Consider the following 16,172-nt stretch of genomic DNA (forward strand, 5'->3'; position numbering starts at 1 on the left):
GCTCAGGGTGACCCTGTGTGTCCGCGGGAGCAGAGCGGACTTTGGTGCCGGAGGGGTGTTGGTGACCGCTCCCGAGGTTCACCCCGGGGGTGCGCAGGACTTTGCCCTCCACCGCAGGGTGTCTGCACCCCAGCCCTGCTGGGGAGATGCGGGTCCCAGCGGGTCCCTGTTTGCTGTGTTCCTTCAGTGCAAACATTGCAGCGCTCTCCTGATTTAGAAGCCCGGTGTCAGCAGCCGGCACTCCTCATAGGGGTGGGGGCTGAGCTGAAAACATTGCCGTGTTTTTTTCCTGGGGGAAAGGCAACTTGCAAAGGAAACACACCAAGGCACAGCGGGTTTGGCATCCAGGTGGGGAGCGGGGCCGTGCAGCTGGCAGTGTGCGAGCAGGCAGCCCCACGGGAGGTGTGCTCTCTCCCTGGGCTGCAGACACAACCACCGTGCTCGTTTCCCCCTTCCCTGGCACAGCCGGGGCCGGGCTCATCCTCCCACACCCACCCTGGCCACCCCCGCAGCGGTCCAGGCTGCCTTTCCCCCCATTTGGGATGTGAGCCCCTGTGTCAGGAGCTGGTGTCCCCATTCCCATCCTGCTGCTCTGCACCCCCTCGCCACCCCAGCAGCATCGTTTTCTCCACGATGCAAAGGTCGGCTGCGAGGGCAGGGGCAGCCTCGTCCGGGCTGGCTGCAGAGCAGGGGAGCGGTGGGGGCAGGCGAAGGGGCAGCCGGCAGTCAGATGACCGGTCCCCACGTCACCTCTCAGGAACGTCCGTGGACCTCCACGTTGTGTTTACACGGAGTGAGGTCCAAAAGCCCATCCCTGCAGATGCGCCTTATCGCCTGCGCTCCTCTACCTCCTGCCGGCTGCATATAAAGGGAGCTGCAGGCTGGCTCCCGGCAGGAGGGACGCGGGAGGTGACTGGGAGCCAGGTGAGGGGTGGGGGGCAGCCCCACCAAACCAGTGTGGGCAGGGGCACCTCATGCTGCTTCAACCTCAGCAGCTGGATGACTGGGCGTCATTCCACCTGCATGCTGGTAGCGTTACGGGGGACCCCAGGAGCAAGGTCCTTGCAGAAAGCAGCGGGGGAGGGGGTGGTGGGGGTGAGCACGAAGCACAGGGACCCTCGACCTGTGAGAGCTCAGAGGTGTGACCTGCGTGGAGGCACGAGCTAACACACTCCTCTGCTCTCTCCCCACAGCGCGGCAGCACGCTGGCCTGGCAGACCATGGCCCTGAAGGCTGTGCTTCTCCTCACCCTCCTGGCCACCTTAACAGGTGGGTGATGAGCCGAGGAGCTCACCTGGGGACAACTGGCAGCACGCGATGGGGCAGAGCTGGGACACAGTCTGGGCAGGAGGGCAGAGCCAGGGGTGGGCACTGCCACGGCCGCCCCACTAACCCCTGCCCTCCTGCCTGCAGTGTCACCGGCCAAGCTGGCAAGGAGCAGCTTCTGGGAGTACCTCAGCCAGCTGACAAGTGACAAGGACAGCCTCCCAGAGCCCAGCCAGAGCAGTAAGCTGGGCAGGGACATCACGTGAGTATGCTGTGCTGGGGCCCTGCCTTGCAGCGCCCATCCTGGGTCACTCCACAAGCTCCCCCCAGGCCCCACCAACACACATTGGCTTCCTCTTCCCCTGGGGACAGAAATGCTAACAGGGACAGCCCTCACGGCTCTCAGCAGCTTTTATTATGGATGCGTTAGGGCATAGCAGAAATGCTGTGCTAAGTCTGGGGTGCTCAGTAACTACCTCTGCTGTCTCACGCAGAAACCTGAAGGAAAGCATTCAGGATGGGGTCAGCTACGTGGGAAATTTCCTGGAGAAGCTGGTGCCCCTCAACAGAGGCCTCCAGCCCCGGCTCTACCATGACTCAGACAGCCTGCGGAAACTCATCAGGAAAGAGCTGGAGAGCCTAAGGGTGAAACTGTCACCATATGTGGACGAAGTCCACCACAAGGTCGGCAAGCACCTGGAAGATCTTCGCTACCGGCTGCAGCCGTTCACAGAGGAGCTCCTGGACCAAGTGTCCCTGAAAGCCCGGGAGCTCCGGCGGCACCTTATGCCCAGCCGGGAGGTGACGGCTCAGCTCCTGGAGGGTGCGGATGAAGTCCAGAGGTTCATGGCTCATTATGCCGACAAGATCACATTCCACACAGACCAGGTGAAGGACATTTTCCAGCCCTACGCTGACAGGCTGGTGACTGAGATCCACCGCAATGTGGAGGAGCTGCACAGGAACGTCGTCCCTCACACCCAGGCCAGCCCAGAGAAGCTCAACCAGTACATCCAGGAGCTCTCCACAAAACTGACCCAGAATGCGCGGGACCTCCACCAGAAGATCCAGGGGAACCTGGAGCAGCTCAAGGTGAAGCTGAGCCGCTACCCCGGCAGCCTGGAGGAGCTGCCAGCCGCCCCGGAGCGCTACACGGAGGAGTTGGCCCGGGAGGTACAGCGACGGGTGGAGGAGTTCCGGAAGGCCACGTACCTCCAGATCCAGGACTTCACCCGCGCCCTGGACCAGGAGACGGAGAAGATGAGGCGGAAGCTCTCCTCCCGGCTCCCTTCCCTGGGGGACCACCAGGAAGGCCCGCCCGCCGTGGAGGACCTACATGCCCGCCTCGACGCCCTCTGGAGAGACCTGGCGGACAGCCTGAGCGAGCGGGACGGCGAGGCCCCGTGACGGGCCGAGGAGGGAGGTCGGGGGATCGGGGGGCCGGCTGGGTCGGGCTGAACCGCAAATAAAGGCGCCGCCATGACAGGCCGAGTCCCGCCGCCGCCTCACGTGACCGCGCCCTCCCACGTGACCTCGCATCCCACGTGACCGCGCCCCCCCCCCCCCCCCCACGTGACGGCGGCGCGCGGGCGGGGTGGCGGCGGCAATATGTCGGCGCTGGGGGCTGTGCAGGCGGCGGCGGCGGGGTCCCTGTTCCGGCCCCTCAGCGCCGAGGATGGCGAGCAGCGGCCGGCGGAGATCGAGTCTCTGTGCATGAACTGCTTCCGCAACGTGAGGGGCCGGCGAGGCCTGCCGGGGGGCACACAGCAGGACAGCGGCTTGCCGGGAGGGGGAGGGGCAGACCACCCTGCGGGGGGGGGAGAGCAGGACAGCGGCCTGCCGGGGGGGCCCGGGTGGCCTTGCAGGGAGGGGGACACAGCAGGACAGCAGCCCGCTGGGGGGCCCCGGGCCGTCCTGCAGGGGTCGGGGGCTGGGCACTGCAGGACAAGTGAAGGGCAAGACTTGGGGTGGAGCGGCCACAGCTTGTCCTGCCGCGGGCGGTGGGGAGGGATGAGGAGGGCTGGGGAGGCAGGCAGGGGGTGGGGGGAGCGGGTAGGTAGGGCCTGTGGGGAGGGGAGAGAAGGTTGGGTGTTCCAGGCTCTGGGATCTGCTTGGGGGGTGTGGGCAGGAATGTGGGGCAGCTCCCTGAGGAGCCGGAGCCAGGTTCCCACAAGGCCCCTCACTGCGCAGGGGGTGACGCGGCTGCTGCTCACCAGGATCCCCTTCTTCAAAGAGATCATTGTCAGCTCCTTCACCTGCGACAGCTGCTCCTGGTCCAACACGGAAATCCAGTCCGCGGGCAGGATCCAGGAGCAGGGTGTGCGCTACACCCTGGCCATCACCTCCCGGCAGGTGAGCAGGGGCTCCCCTCGCCATCCCCAGCGGTGGGGCTGGTACCGCCCCGTGGGCCAGGGCGGCGGGGAGCTGCCTTGCAGGTACCTTGTGCACACCTTTGTCCCTCACGAGTTGGTCTTGCTTGAGCAATAAAGTGTTTTTCTCATGTGCCGCTGAGAAATAGTGTTATTTGTTTGGTAGTAACCATTTAAAGCATAAAATGTGAATATTCCCAGCGCATGCCTGCATGAATGGAAGGGCTGCTAACGCTGGCCTCGAGCTAATGGTGCTGCTTATGGCGGGCGCTGTGTACCCCGGTGTGATCCCACAGTGTGTGGGAGCTCCTGGGCCCATTGGGGATCCTAATGCTGCTCCTCCACTGTCGTGTGCAGGACATGAACAGGGAGGTGGTGAAGACAGACTGTGCCACGGCTCGGATTCCAGAGCTGGACTTTGAGATCCCTGCTTTCACACAGAAGGGAGGTGGGTATGTGGCCTGCACCCCTCAGCGTGCCGGCAGGTGCTCAGTAAACACCGATTAAGGACGTGGACTCCTGTCCGTTTAGTTAAATAAGCTTGACAGGGCCAGTGTATGGAGGCTGCCAGGGACTGGCGCACACTGGCAGGGTGGGTAGCACCACTGTGATGTATTTAACGGTGCTGTTGCTTCTGGGTTTTTTTTCCCCTCTCAAGTTCTAACCACCATTGAAGGGATAATTGACAGAGCTGTCGCAGGCCTGGAGCAGGACCAGCCCATCCGCAGGGTAAGATGCTGAGAAAGGGGGAGCTCCTTTCTGCTTAGCAAATGCCTGTTTTGTTCATCTTCTGCCCGTTGGCGTTGCACCCTGCTGATAAAAGTGTTATGGGCTCTCTGGTTTGTGCTGTTGTCAGCATTGTCTTCGGTTCTGGGCTGCTCCTGACAGCAGTCTCAAATGTGTCCTCTCTTGCAGGTGACAGATGAAGAGGTGGCAAGTAAAATAGATGAGTTCATTGGTAAACTAAAGCAGCTGAAAGAAGTACATTCCCCCTTCACTTTTGTGAGTACGCACAGGAGTGCAGCCCTTTCTGTGTGAGGGAAGCACGGGATGGCTTCCTAAGGCTTCCTTCTCCTGTAGATCATCGATGACCCTTCAGGGAACAGCTTTGTGGAGAACCCTCACGCGCCGCAGAAGGACGATGCTCTCGTGGTCACTCATTACAGGAGGACTCCGCAGCAGGCTGCCATGCTGGGGCTGGAGGTAATGGGGAGCTGCTGCTCTGTTGTCAGCCCGCTGCACGCGTGAGGCCGGAGGTCCCATGCATGCTGTCAGCCTGGGGGAGCAGGGCTGATAGTCCTCTCGCTCTCCGGGAGACCCTGAATTGAGGAACAGAAGTTAACGCTGCTTCTGGTGTGTGTCCCCTTGCAGGGAGAGGAGTTGGATGAGAAGCCAGCTGATTCTGTGGAGGATCTGAGGAATGAGGTGGGTGACTTTGCAGCACAGTGGTGGCTCTGTCTGGGTGGTGGGCACCCAGGACAGGCTTTCTGCGCTGGCTGGGACTTTTTTGATTCTCCTTTCCTTTCCTGTGACCCAGGTGCTGCAGTTCAACACCAACTGCCCCGAGTGCAATGCTCCAGCTAACACAAATATGAAGTTAGTGCGTATCCTTTGAGTGGGGGGCATGGGCACAGGTTGGTGGTCCCTGTGGGTGTCTGCACGGAGGCTGGCGTGGTGGTGAGAGTCACTCTGTGTGCTGACCCAGGTCTCTTCGTGCTGCACCCATAAGGCATCATTTCTAGTAGAGCCTGTCAGGGTGCAAACCTGTCTCGGTGCCGCTGACAGCTTGCCAGCAAGCTCCTGTGCTACCTTGGGGACCAAGGCTGTGAAGAGGGCACAGGCAGCTGCTTGGAGACTTTTGTTGAGTTTTCCTTGACTGTCTGCTCCAGAAATCCCACACTTCAAGGAAGTGATTATCATGGCCACAAACTGTGACTCCTGTGGGCACAGGACAAATGAGGTGAGCTGGAAAACTACCAACCTCTTTTTTGCCGGGGACAGCAGTGAGGAGGGGAGTGGTGGTCTGTGCCTTAGTGAGCAGGTGTTTCTCAGAGTCCCTGGCCTGTTTCATGAGGCGGCTGTTTGGGAAGCCAGGCTTAGAGGGAGGCTGGATTTATGGGGGTTGTACTGGCTGTTGTAGGGCTGCCTTGCTTCTGAGTGGGGGCCAGACCATCCACGAGCTGTGCGAAGGCTGGCATGTGTGTCGAGGTCAGGTGGGATCTGGCTTGCCTTCCTAAACAAGTGAAGGGGGAGAATTTAGCCTTGAAGAGCTGTTCGGTGCATGTCAGCCATCAGCACCCCTACTTGAGTCCCCTGGGTTAAGGCATTGTCCCCAGGTTTGTAGCAGCCTCTAAACTGCAGGGGTAAACCCTCCTAAAGCATCCTGGTGTGATTTAAGTTTAAAAGTCCGTGAAGCTGACTGCTGGCTGTGCCTAGGTGAAGTCCGGAGGGGCAATCGAACCACAAGGCACCAGGATTACCCTTCAAATTACAGACCCTTCCGACATGACGAGGGATATCCTAAAGGTACAGTGCCTTCAGATACCTGTCCTGTCCTCTGGTGGCTGGCGTGTGGGGCCTGGCTGTCCCTCGCAGGGATTCACTGGCTGCTCGTTCGCTCGCCCTTGCAGTCAGAGACATGCAGTGTGGAAATCCCGGAGCTGGAGTTTGAGCTGGGTATGGGAGCACTGGGGGGGAAGTTTACCACGCTGGAAGGACTGCTGAAGGACATCAGAGACCTGGTGAGTGGTCCTCCTGCCTGGTGGAGCTCGGACCCCCTCTGCCTTAATATTTGGCCTGGCTGTGGGGCTGGGTGTCTTGCAGCTGCCTGAGTATGTCTGCTCTTCCAGGTTGAGAGAAACCCCTTCACTCTGGGGGACAGCTCTACACCCGGCAAAACAGAAAAGCTGCAAGAATTCATTGGGAAACTGAATGAGGTGAGCACACTCTTCATGTTCCGTGCTCCGCAATGGGCTTTTTGACACTGTCACTGCAGCTGTGAAGCATGTTTAACTGAGCTCCTGGGCAAGTGTTGCCTTACCTTTTCTGCTGTTCCGCACTCGCCTCGCTTGTTTTACCAAGCTATTACTGGTTTTGAACTGAGGAAAATATTAGGACTGCCTAAAGCATGCTGTGAAAGTCTTGGTGCCAGGAGTGCTGAAGGATTAGGAAGAGCCCTAATGCCTGGATGTGCTGCTCTCTTTCTGCAGATCATAGAAGGAAAGACAAAGGCTCACTTCATCATGGATGATCCTGCAGGCAACAGCTATCTTCAGGTACAGCATGGGGCACTCAAGGATGAACTTGAAGTCTCCTGAGCAGTTTGGGAGGATTTTCTTCTTGATTCCCTGGTGTGTGTTGGTGGGAAGAGTTCCCTTTGGGGCTTGGTTAGTGAGTGGGTTGCTGCAGGCTCTGTCGGGGGAAAGGAAACTGTTGGTGGCTTTGTAGGAAGGAAGACGGGAGCGGTGTCTGCTCCATGGGGTTGGGGGCTGGGAATGTGGTGATCTGATCTGTCCCTGGGGTGATAGACAAGTCTTGCCCAAGGCACCTTGCCCTTGCCGGGGTGCTGCTGAGGGGCCCAAGCCTGTGCCGGTGCCCGAGGCTGGGGAGGGGTGTGAAGCAGGCCCCCGTCTCGCCCCGCAGAATGTGTATGCCCCAGAAGAGGACCCGGAGCTGAAAGTGGAGCGCTACGAGCGTACGTTTGAGCAGAACGAAGACCTGGGCCTGAACGACATGAAGACGGAGGGCTATGAATCAGAAGGAGCCTCGGGCCGGTAGCCGGGTGCAGCCGGACCCCTTCAGCCTCTCCCCCCGACCCCTCCGGGGCCAGGACTTGCTTGGGGCAGGGGCCCTGCTCCCCGCCTGCCATGGGGAAGCTGCTGCAGCAGTGGGCCTGGGCGTCGGGGCCGTTCCTGGGGGATTACTGCTGTGTGCTGGGACGGGGGGTGGTGCCGGGGCCCTGGGGCTGTGCCCCCCAATAAAGCTGTTCGCGGAGGTGCTGTGTCCTGTGGGTGCTGCTGCCAGCGCCCGGCCGTGGCCCCGCCCCCGCCCAGCGCCCGGCCGTGGCCCCGCCCAGCGCCCGGTCCCGCCCAGCGCCGGGCCTTTCACTCCGCCCCTGCCGTCACTTCCGGTTGGCGCCATCATGGCGGCGCCGGGGCTGTCCAAGGCCGAGTACCTGCGGCGGTACCTGAGCGGCCCGGCCGCCAGCGACGCTGCCCAGCCCCGCCGCCGCCGCAAGAAGAAGCCGCCGGGCGGTGCCGCTAGAGGCGGGTGAGTTTCAGGGGACGGGGAAGGCCGCGGCCTGCGCGGTAGGCCCGACCCTGCGCGGTGCCTGTCGGTGGGCCTCGGTGTGGGAGCGGCTCCGGGACCCCCCCCCCCCCCTCGCTCCGGACCCCCCCCTCCTCGCTCCGGAAACCCCCCCCTCTCCCTCCGGAACCCCCCCACCCCCCCTCCGGGACCTCCCCCTCCGAGCCCCTGCGGCGCCGGGGATCTTCCCTCAGGCCCCCCGAGCCAGAATTCCCCCCCCCCCCCCTCCGCATGTCCACTCCCGCCGGCGGCCCAGTCCCACTCCCTGCTGGTGCCCTGACGGCAGGGCCGCTCTCCCTGCTCCCAGGATGCGGATCGTGGACGACGATGTCAGCTGGAATAGCATTGCTGCTGTGCAGGAGAAGGAGGAGGAGGAGGAGGATGAAGCGGACATGCCTGTGGTGAGCGGGGAGTTTCACAAACTAAATCCGTTCTCTATGGTCACCTCGTGTCTCGTTGGGAAGCGCTTGCCAAACCCTTTCTCGCTGCATCCTCTTTTGGTCGGTTCTGCAGCAGGGATGGGTGAGTCTTCCTGGCCTGAGCGCCAGGGGTTGAACTAGCTCCTTGCAGGTGAATGTAGTCTGTTTTTTATATCTCTACATTTCTACAAGCACCAAAAGTAGGTGGGAGGGCCGGTAGGGTGGTTCTCACAGCTTTAAAACAGCCGCTCTGGACAAGGCAGAAGGTAACGGTGCAACTGCCAGAGCCTGCTGACCGCTGTGGCGTGGTGTGTGGCACATGCTGGGAATCTCAGCAGCAAAGATGTAAACAGTGGAGGTGAAGGCTTTGGAAAGTTGTTTTGAGACCGTCCTGTAGGAAGGCAGCCAAATGATGGTCATGTTTCAGTTGCCCATCACCCAATGCCTAATTACTTGTGTTAGAGGGTTGAAATTCTTTCGTTTTTTGAAATAGTGTTGTTGACTCTGGTGTTTTATGTTCAGGTGGCAGAATTTATTGATGAGCGTCCAGATGAAGTGAAGCTCATGGAGGAATTCCGAACAAATACTAAATGGAAACTTCTAGGAGGTGAGACCAGACCTTTCCACCCTCTCTCCCTGAATGTTTAACAACGACGTTGCACGGTGAAAATAATACTAGTTAGGAAAACCAAATAATCCTTGAAATTGTGAAAAGATCGTGAATGGTGGAGAACCGTAATGATGGTGACTTTCTGATTGTTTTTCTTTAGACCAGAACGAAGACTCCCAAAGTTCGGATATTTCAGTACCTGCCAAATCTACCACAAGGTACAGGGGCTCCACCTGGAGATTCTTCTGTCAGTTGGCTCTCTGTTTCCTAGTATTGGCTGTCTTGTTCTGCACTTTTTAAGTGCTTTGCTGGGAAATGTGAGAAGTGGCATACGCAGGGATTCCTTTTCAAGTGATGGGGGTGGGGGGCTGGCAGACGGCATGCTGCCTGGGTTTCTGCATGGTATGTGGAGCAGCTGTTGTGGAGTTCTCTGACAGTGGCTGAGAAATCTGGGCTTTCTGAGAGAGCGTGATGGGGTGTTTCCTTGTGAGAAGGTACAAGGGCACAAAGTGGGTTTTGTAGCCTTGAGTGTCACAAGGGTCCCCGGAGACTTTAAAATTACAGCTCCCCTGTGATCCCGGTTGCCTCGGAGGTTTTCTGGGATGTACTTTGGGAAGTCTGTGGCTCAGTGATGCAGGTCACTACGTGGAGGTGCAGAATCAAGTATGAATTCATGTTCAGAATGGTGATTTCATCCTTGACACCTAGTGCTAGCTTTACAGGTCGCACTTGGTGTTTCCAGTCTGGAGACAGCAAAACAAACAAAAATCTAACTCTCATTTTTACTTTCTCCTCCCCTCCCAGGCGACAGCGCCATGACACCCCGGACAGTTCGCCCCCAAAGAGACTGCGGCATGACTCCCTGGACAAATCACCTCCAGGTCAACAGCGCCATGACTCCCCGGATCTGTCCCCTCCCAGGCAAGAGAGAAACAATTCCTCCAACCACTTGCCTCCCAGGCGACAGCGCCACGACTCCCCAGACCTCTCCCCACCAAGAAGGAAGCATCATGACTCCCCAGACCTGTCACCTCCCAAGCAACAGCGCCATGACTCCCCAGACCTCTCCCCACCAAGAAGGAAGCACAATGGCTTCCAGGACCTCTCTCCCCCAAGACGGAAGCGTCACGACTCCCCGGACCTGTCACCTCCCAGACGGAAGCGTCACGACTCCCCGGACCTGTCACCTCCCAGACGGAAGCGTCACGACTCCCCGGACCTGTCACCTCCCAGACGGAAGCGTCACGACTCCCCGGACCTGTCACCTCCCAGACGGAAGCGTCACGACTCCCCGGACCTGTCACCTCCCAGACGGAAGCGTCACGACTCCCCGGACCTGTCACCTCCCAGACGGAAGCGTCACGACTCCCCGGACCTGTCACCTCCCAGACGGAAGCGTCACGACTCCCCGGACCTGTCACCTCCCAGACGGAAGCGTCACGACTCCCCGGACCTGTCACCTCCCAGACGGAAGCGTCACGACTCCCCGGACCTGTCACCTCCCAGACGGAAGCGTCACGACTCCCCGGACCTGTCACCTCCCAGACGGAAGCGTCACGACTCCCCGGACCTGTCACCTCCCAGACGGAAGCGTCACGACTCCCCGGACCTGTCACCTCCCAGACGGAAGCGTCACGACTCCCCGGACCTGTCACCTCCCAGACGGAAGCGTCACGACTCCCCGGACCTGTCACCTCCCAGACGGAAGCGTCACGACTCCCCGGACCTGTCACCTCCCAGACGGAAGCGTCACGACTCCCCGGACCTGTCACCTCCCAGACGGAAGCGTCACGACTCCCCGGACTTCTCTCCAAAGAGAGTCAGTTCAGCAATGGGGAAAAAGGGCTGCAAAACCACAGACAAGTCACAGTCAGGGGGAGTCCAAGGAGAGCAATCTCAGCTCAGGCGTGGTGTCTCTGACAAGACCTTGGCGCATCAGAAGCGTCAGACTACTCCAGATCTATCTCCTCCACGGAAGAAGAGGTATGATTCTGACTCAGATTTGTCACCACCTCGGAGAAGGAAAGCTGGGTCACCTAGTCTGAAAAAGGAGGGCAGAACAAAAGGTGAGTGTGTATAAGTTTGTTTCATCTGTTCCGTGCTTTGTGGGCTGTCCACTCGTGCATGCTCCTGAGGAGTGGTGTGGAATTGGCAGTCTGTGATCACGGAATGGTAGTGGATAGGTTGTAATTTCTGTTGTTTAGGCTAGTTCTTGTAAGCCTTGTTTTTTTTAATTGGCTGGACTAGAATTAAACTAAGAGCTAGCTGGCTGAGGCTTAAGCATGTTTGAAAGGAAAACAGGATTTAAACCCTGTCTCCAGGCAGTACATGTTCAGAAAGAAGGGAATTCAAAGACTGTTTTCATGTACCTGTCTTTTCCTTACAGCTTGTCAGCTTTTAAGGTGTTAATATTTCTAGGAGTTAACCTCATGTGCCAGCCACCATATTTAGCCCTTTTGTGGGACTAGTTCTGTCTAATTCCATGACTTTTAGTTGGTGTATATCTTTGCTGCAGGTGCTTCTCCAGCCATGAAAAAGCTTAGGCAGGTGCCTTCACCTCAGAGGTACCTGAGGCGCGACTCCGACTCTCCATCTCCACGGAGGAGCACCCGGAACACCTCTGATGTAGACTGCAGGCTAGGCCATGTACGCAGTGATTCCCCTAAGCGTGGTCCTCTCAAACAGAATCGGAGCAAATCTTCAGACTCTGATTTATCTCCTCCACGACGAACTCTGCCAGCTGAAAAGGATCAGCATGGTTCAAGGAACCCCCCTGACCTCTCACCTCATTACCACCGTGACACTAAGGGATCTCCCAAGAAGGTAAACGTTTCCTCTTTCCATTTACGCTCTAGATTACTTCCTGTTGTTACAAAACCTTAAAAGTCCAATGACTTACAAATTGTGGGGTAGAAATTTCATATACCTCATGCATGCAGTCATGCCAGACCCTCTGCTTGCAATAAGAAGAGGCACAAGTTGGGTCTGGGAAGGGAGCTCTGCCTCAGTCCACTCTTTCTGGAGATGTGGGGAAGTTGTTACTGAGGGTACCAGTGAAGTGGCTTTGTAACATGGTTGTCTCTCCTGACATATCTCTCTTGATTTTGGGCTGTCTCCCCTCCTTACACCTCTGGATCGCTGGACAGCACTCAGCTAGTGGTAAATGTGATGATTATTTTTTTTTTTTTTTGATTTGCAGGCAAATGTGATGTTGTCTGGGGTCAAAGCTGGCTTGGTCTCAGCTGATGTGCTGCGGAGGGAACAGCAGGAGCTCAGGAGGCATGAGAGAAATAACAAGCACTTGGAAGGTAGGAGTGTGAAAACACTGCACGAGCATCAGCTCGCTTTCTCTGCTTTCAGCTGTCTTTGGGTGCTGTGTCAGGCTCCTGGTGTTAGGGTGCTAATGGAGAGTATCCCTGTGGAGCAGCTTCTAGACATGGATTCCTTGGGTAGGGTCACAGCCACTGAAATGAGAGTTACAAATGGTGATTTCAAAGCAATGCCAGTGAAATCATAGGGAGGGTAAGAGACTTTTTCTCTTTGTGATGCGTTGCCTTGCAAGTCTGAAGAAGCAGACTGATACTTAAAGAGCTTAGGGTACAAGCATGGCTGTGTAGGGCGGCAGCTAAAAGCAAAAGCTGTGGTCCTGCTTGGTTATGGACGGTAAGCTGTTTCAGAGGCTAGAATACAAGGAAAAAATGGTGAAATGAGTTGCAGTTATTCACTGAATTGTCTGCAGATGACAAAAATGTTCCAAAATGTGTGACTTGAGGCATCTGCCCCCTCCAGAGGAATCCCGGCACTCTCAGACTGTCTTCCGAGACAAATTTGGTCGCAGGAGGGACCTCGCGCAGGAGTGGCTGGAGCAGCAGCAGAAGGCTGAAGCGAAGTCCGAGAGAGAGGAGCAATATGCCAAATGGGGGAAAGGGTAAGGTTCCCCAGAGCTCCCTGGCATGGTGTTTGGGCCTTGCATTGCAGCTTGGGACTCTCCATTCCCTGCTTTTTAGCCCAGTTTTGGTACCGCTCCTAGTGGCAGTGGTGGTGGCATGTCACTTTGTTCTCAGTTTGAGCCTGGGACTGGGAGAGCACGTGTTCCACAGGTCTGAGAGACCCCCACAACTGTTCCCTCCGTTTCTGGATGTGCATTGGAAATGCTGTGCACACAGTGGAGGTTCAGGGCTGTGATCAAGCGTGCAAACTGAGCAAGTCATAGTAAATGGTCTTGGAGTGAAACTTTTGTGTTTGTTTTCAGGCTAGCACAGGAGAGGCAACAGCAGCAGAACGTGGAAGATGCAATAAAAGAGATGCAGAAACCATTGGCCCGTTATATTGATGACCAGGATCTGGATCGAATGTTGAGAGAACAAGAGAGAGAAGGAGACCCCATGGCTGACTTCATCAAAAAAAGGAAGGCCAAAGAGAACAAAGAAAAGAAAGGTTTGGATGCTGAATTACACCAGCATATGGTTTAAGTCCCCAGCAGCATTGAAATGCAGCTGCTGTTAAATAAACAGCCTAAGACTGCCAGAGTGTTTTAGTCCTAAAGGACTGTTCCTCTGGAGTCGGTGCAGGAGCAGTATTATAGGCTTGTTACCAGTAACAGTTACTATTGTTTGGTAGCTTAGAGAGCAGGATCTGGTGACTTAAAACTCAGCAGACTTCAGTTTGATTAAGCGTATCTTTGGAGTTTTCCTCTGGGAGCTGTAGTGGGCTGTTAAGCAGCCTGTGCGCTGTGCCTAAACCTCTTAGGTTGATGACAATGTGACGCTGTGATTGCTAGTGTACACTGTAAGTAAATGGCTGTATTGTTCCTTCTGTTTCCAGAAAAACCCAGGTACAATGGACCAGCACCTCCACTCAACAGATTTAATATATGGCCCGGGCATCGCTGGGATGGTGTGGACAGGTACTTGTTCCTGATAAAATGGTCTAGTAGAATAATGGTGAAAATGAATGAGCTTTTGCTGCAAAGAGTTTGCAGTGTAACGTTCCCAGTTACCAGATGGATAAGATTGTTAGCAATGGTATGGTTGAAGTGCCAAGTTACAAATGGGTGGTGAATATGTGCTTGTCTGGGACAGAAGGGAGCAAGGCTGGTGCTGTCAGCAAGGGTGTGAATGGCTTCAGAGATGCTGACCGTTGCTAACCGCAGATCGAGGTGGAAACAGCCAGAGTACAAGTCGTGGAAAACTCGTAACATCTCTTAAAAAGTTTCATTGCTTCAGAAAACCTTCTGCGCAGCAGCCCATGGGCTTCTCGGTGTTACTTTGTAGGTCCAATGGATTCGAGCAGCAGCGCTTTGCCAGGATAGCCAACAAGAAGGCAGTTCAGGAAGTTGCATACAAATGGAGTGTTGAGGACATGTAGACAAGACGAAGAACCATGCAAAGCAGCGCTTGGGAGTTGACGCTACAGAGGTTCGCCTATTGCCACTGCCAGAGCTATGAGGAAGGGCTTGCTCTGCCTGGACCGCGCCCTGTCCTCAGCGTTTGGCATTGCAGTGGACTGTCTTCCAAGAGGCAAGGCTGAATTTAAAGGAGAGCTGCCAAAAGAGGATTTCCCCGACAGCCAGAGGGGACCAGCGCAGAGAATTTTGCAGCAGTGCTGCGTGGCACAGTGGCTGAGTGTGCTGTGGCGGCAAGCAGTGCGGTGGCCACTGCCTGCAGGAGTACCTCGTTCCCTGGCACTGCCCTCTGAGGTGCTGCAGCTGCCAGTTTCTGCTCTTCATTTGTCTTCTAACAAACTGTAGAAATTATATGCTTAATTGTTTTATGCCAAACGCTTTGTCCTTTGAGGTTGGTTCACAACCCTTCAGGTGTCCTAAATCTCAGGTTTTTCTTCATGGTGAAAATATGCTGAACACTTGGTCATGGGAGAGTTAACCTTGTTCAGTCTGTTCCAGAGCTCGGTTGCAGTTTGTTTTGTTCCAGTTGTTCCAGAGAGGAACTATACCCTACAAATACTTAGTACTGTGAGCTGATCTGCCTCTGAGCTGATGTCAGATCTGTCAGTGTCCTTCCCAGGGCTTCCGTTAAGTTTGTGTTGTTCTCATGCCCTCTGGTTCATGGAGTTCCCGACTCGCAGTGGAGTGGGGAATGCTCCAATTGTCCCAGCCTGGCTGAGCAGGAGCCTGCTTGCTGTGTTGCCCTCTGTCGCTCTCCTGAAGAGGTTCAGAGACCGACCTGCAGTGCTGCATTTGAGAGCAAAATCTTCAGGAGCCCCAGCAGCTCGTGAGGGGTCAGTTTCTCATGGAAATAAACATGCAGAGGTTTTTTAAATTGCCTCCCCCTACCATTACCTCTGCGTAGCTGATGGTGGTGGATTGCTACCCCCAGACTCCTCTCTGGACAGTGGTGCTGATAGCCCGGCGCTTCCCTTGCACTGCTGCCCGGGGGCTTCTGCACGAAGCATAACCCCTCTTGTGATCAGATTTGTCGGGCTTGGAGCTGGAGGCCAGGCAGAGAGCTTCCCTTAATCCCTGCTTGTGAAAAAGCACTTGTGGAAATAAATACAGTTGTTCTCGTTGACATCCCAGGGAGCATGTATTAAATGCAGCCAGCAGTTTCCATGGAGATGCCTTGTCTTCAGTAGTGGTCAGGGGCCAGTCAGAATCGCTCTTCGTGGTGATTCTGAAGCACTAGGAGAGCTGTGGGCGAGAAGGGTAAGGACAAATTCTTCTCTGGAGTGGGAGAGTCTTGGAACTTCCTTCCATGGTGTTTTGTTGTTGGTTTGTTTTTTTTTTTAATTCACTGTGTTGTGTTTCTAGCAGTCTTGGAATCTGTGTACACTTGGAAATAACAGCTTACTTTTTTTACTTGATTTTGTGTGGTGATGTTTTTTCCAAGGCAGGGACAAGGAGGGTGAATAACTGTCAGCTTGCTGTTGGAAGGGTTGCATATTATGTCTGCTGTGGCCTTCACCATCCGTGGCTACCTCTGTTAAACTGTGCTTTGCTAACCTCTTTTTTCAAAGTCTTCTGTAACTATTGGCTACAAGTGGGAATTTACTGGACCCCAGCTGCGATGACAATCCCGCCTGTATTTATGGGTACTTGGTTAAGCTTCACCACATCCTCTGGGGACAGATGCTCCTCTATTGTCGCTTGCAAGTGTGTAAACCGTGGGCTGCTGTTCACAGCCAGTGACCGCGGCCGGGAGAGGAAGGCAGAGCCAGGCACCGTTTGCAGGTCTTGTGGGAGCCAGC

General features: G+C 56.2%; 3 protein-coding genes across 5 annotated transcripts in view; all 3 read left to right on the forward strand.

Annotated features, from left to right (window-relative positions):
- The window catches only part of APOA5 (apolipoprotein A5), a 118,398-nt gene extending 115,574 nt beyond the window's left edge, over positions 1–2,824 (forward strand). Inside the window, exons 1-4 of one of the 2 annotated variants that reach the window (XM_014278711.3) lie at positions 619–924; positions 1,194–1,269; positions 1,414–1,528; positions 1,761–2,824. In XM_014278711.3, coding sequence (XP_014134186.2) covers positions 634–924; positions 1,194–1,269; positions 1,414–1,528; positions 1,761–2,673 — 1,395 coding nt within the window. In that variant the 5' untranslated portion in view covers positions 619–633 and the 3' untranslated portion in view covers positions 2,674–2,824. Of the gene's footprint in view, positions 1–618; positions 925–1,193; positions 1,270–1,413; positions 1,529–1,760 lie in introns of those variants that run through there. The other variant, XM_055728604.1, reaches the window with a different exon arrangement.
- Positions 2,825–2,829: 5 nt separating this feature from the next.
- ZPR1 (ZPR1 zinc finger) lies at positions 2,830–7,628 on the forward strand. The gene is made up of 14 exons (XM_055728605.1): positions 2,830–2,997; positions 3,457–3,618; positions 3,993–4,083; positions 4,294–4,364; positions 4,551–4,637; positions 4,716–4,838; positions 5,007–5,060; positions 5,173–5,239; positions 5,525–5,595; positions 6,072–6,161; positions 6,266–6,376; positions 6,485–6,571; positions 6,845–6,910; positions 7,278–7,628. The coding sequence occupies exons 1-14, from the start codon at positions 2,875–2,877 to the stop codon at positions 7,410–7,412; spliced, it is 1,338 nt and encodes a 445-aa protein (XP_055584580.1). The 5' UTR covers positions 2,830–2,874; the 3' UTR covers positions 7,413–7,628.
- A 139-nt stretch (positions 7,629–7,767) lies between these two features.
- Positions 7,768–15,788, forward strand: BUD13 (BUD13 homolog). Of its 2 annotated transcripts, XM_055728595.1 has the most exons (11): positions 7,768–7,904; positions 8,248–8,341; positions 8,882–8,966; positions 9,130–9,187; positions 9,774–11,035; positions 11,485–11,792; positions 12,169–12,277; positions 12,759–12,897; positions 13,222–13,406; positions 13,794–13,875; positions 14,243–15,788. In XM_055728595.1, the coding sequence occupies exons 1-11, from the start codon at positions 7,777–7,779 to the stop codon at positions 14,334–14,336; spliced, it is 2,544 nt and encodes an 847-aa protein (XP_055584570.1). In that variant the 5' UTR covers positions 7,768–7,776; the 3' UTR covers positions 14,337–15,788. The 2 variants fall into 2 exon arrangements, with proteins under 2 accessions (XP_055584570.1, XP_014134226.2); XM_014278751.3 differs by lacking the exon at positions 7,768–7,904 and having other exon boundaries at positions 8,328–8,462.
- The last annotated feature ends 384 nt before the right edge of the window (positions 15,789–16,172 follow it).

This window comes from Falco cherrug, chromosome 17 (assembly GCF_023634085.1).
Source record: "Falco cherrug isolate bFalChe1 chromosome 17, bFalChe1.pri, whole genome shotgun sequence".
Taxonomy (NCBI): Eukaryota; Metazoa; Chordata; class Aves; order Falconiformes; family Falconidae; genus Falco; species Falco cherrug.

Excerpts from the sequence above, each read along its gene's own strand:
- BUD13 (XM_055728595.1), top strand. The coding sequence starts at position 7,777 with ATGGCGGCGCCGGGGCTGTCCAAGGCCGAGTACCTGCGGCGGTACCTG. Across the intron at positions 7,905-8,247 it reads GGCGGTGCCGCTAGAGGCGG|GATGCGGATCGTGGACGACG; the intron begins GTGAGTTTCAGG and ends CCCTGCTCCCAG. Across the intron at positions 12,898-13,221 it reads TATGCCAAATGGGGGAAAGG|GCTAGCACAGGAGAGGCAAC; the intron begins GTAAGGTTCCCC and ends GTTTGTTTTCAG.
- ZPR1 (XM_055728605.1), top strand. The coding sequence starts at position 2,875 with ATGTCGGCGCTGGGGGCTGTGCAGGCGGCGGCGGCGGGGTCCCTGTTC. Across the intron at positions 3,619-3,992 it reads TGGCCATCACCTCCCGGCAG|GACATGAACAGGGAGGTGGT; the intron begins GTGAGCAGGGGC and ends TGTCGTGTGCAG. Across the intron at positions 6,572-6,844 it reads TCATTGGGAAACTGAATGAG|ATCATAGAAGGAAAGACAAA; the intron begins GTGAGCACACTC and ends CTCTTTCTGCAG.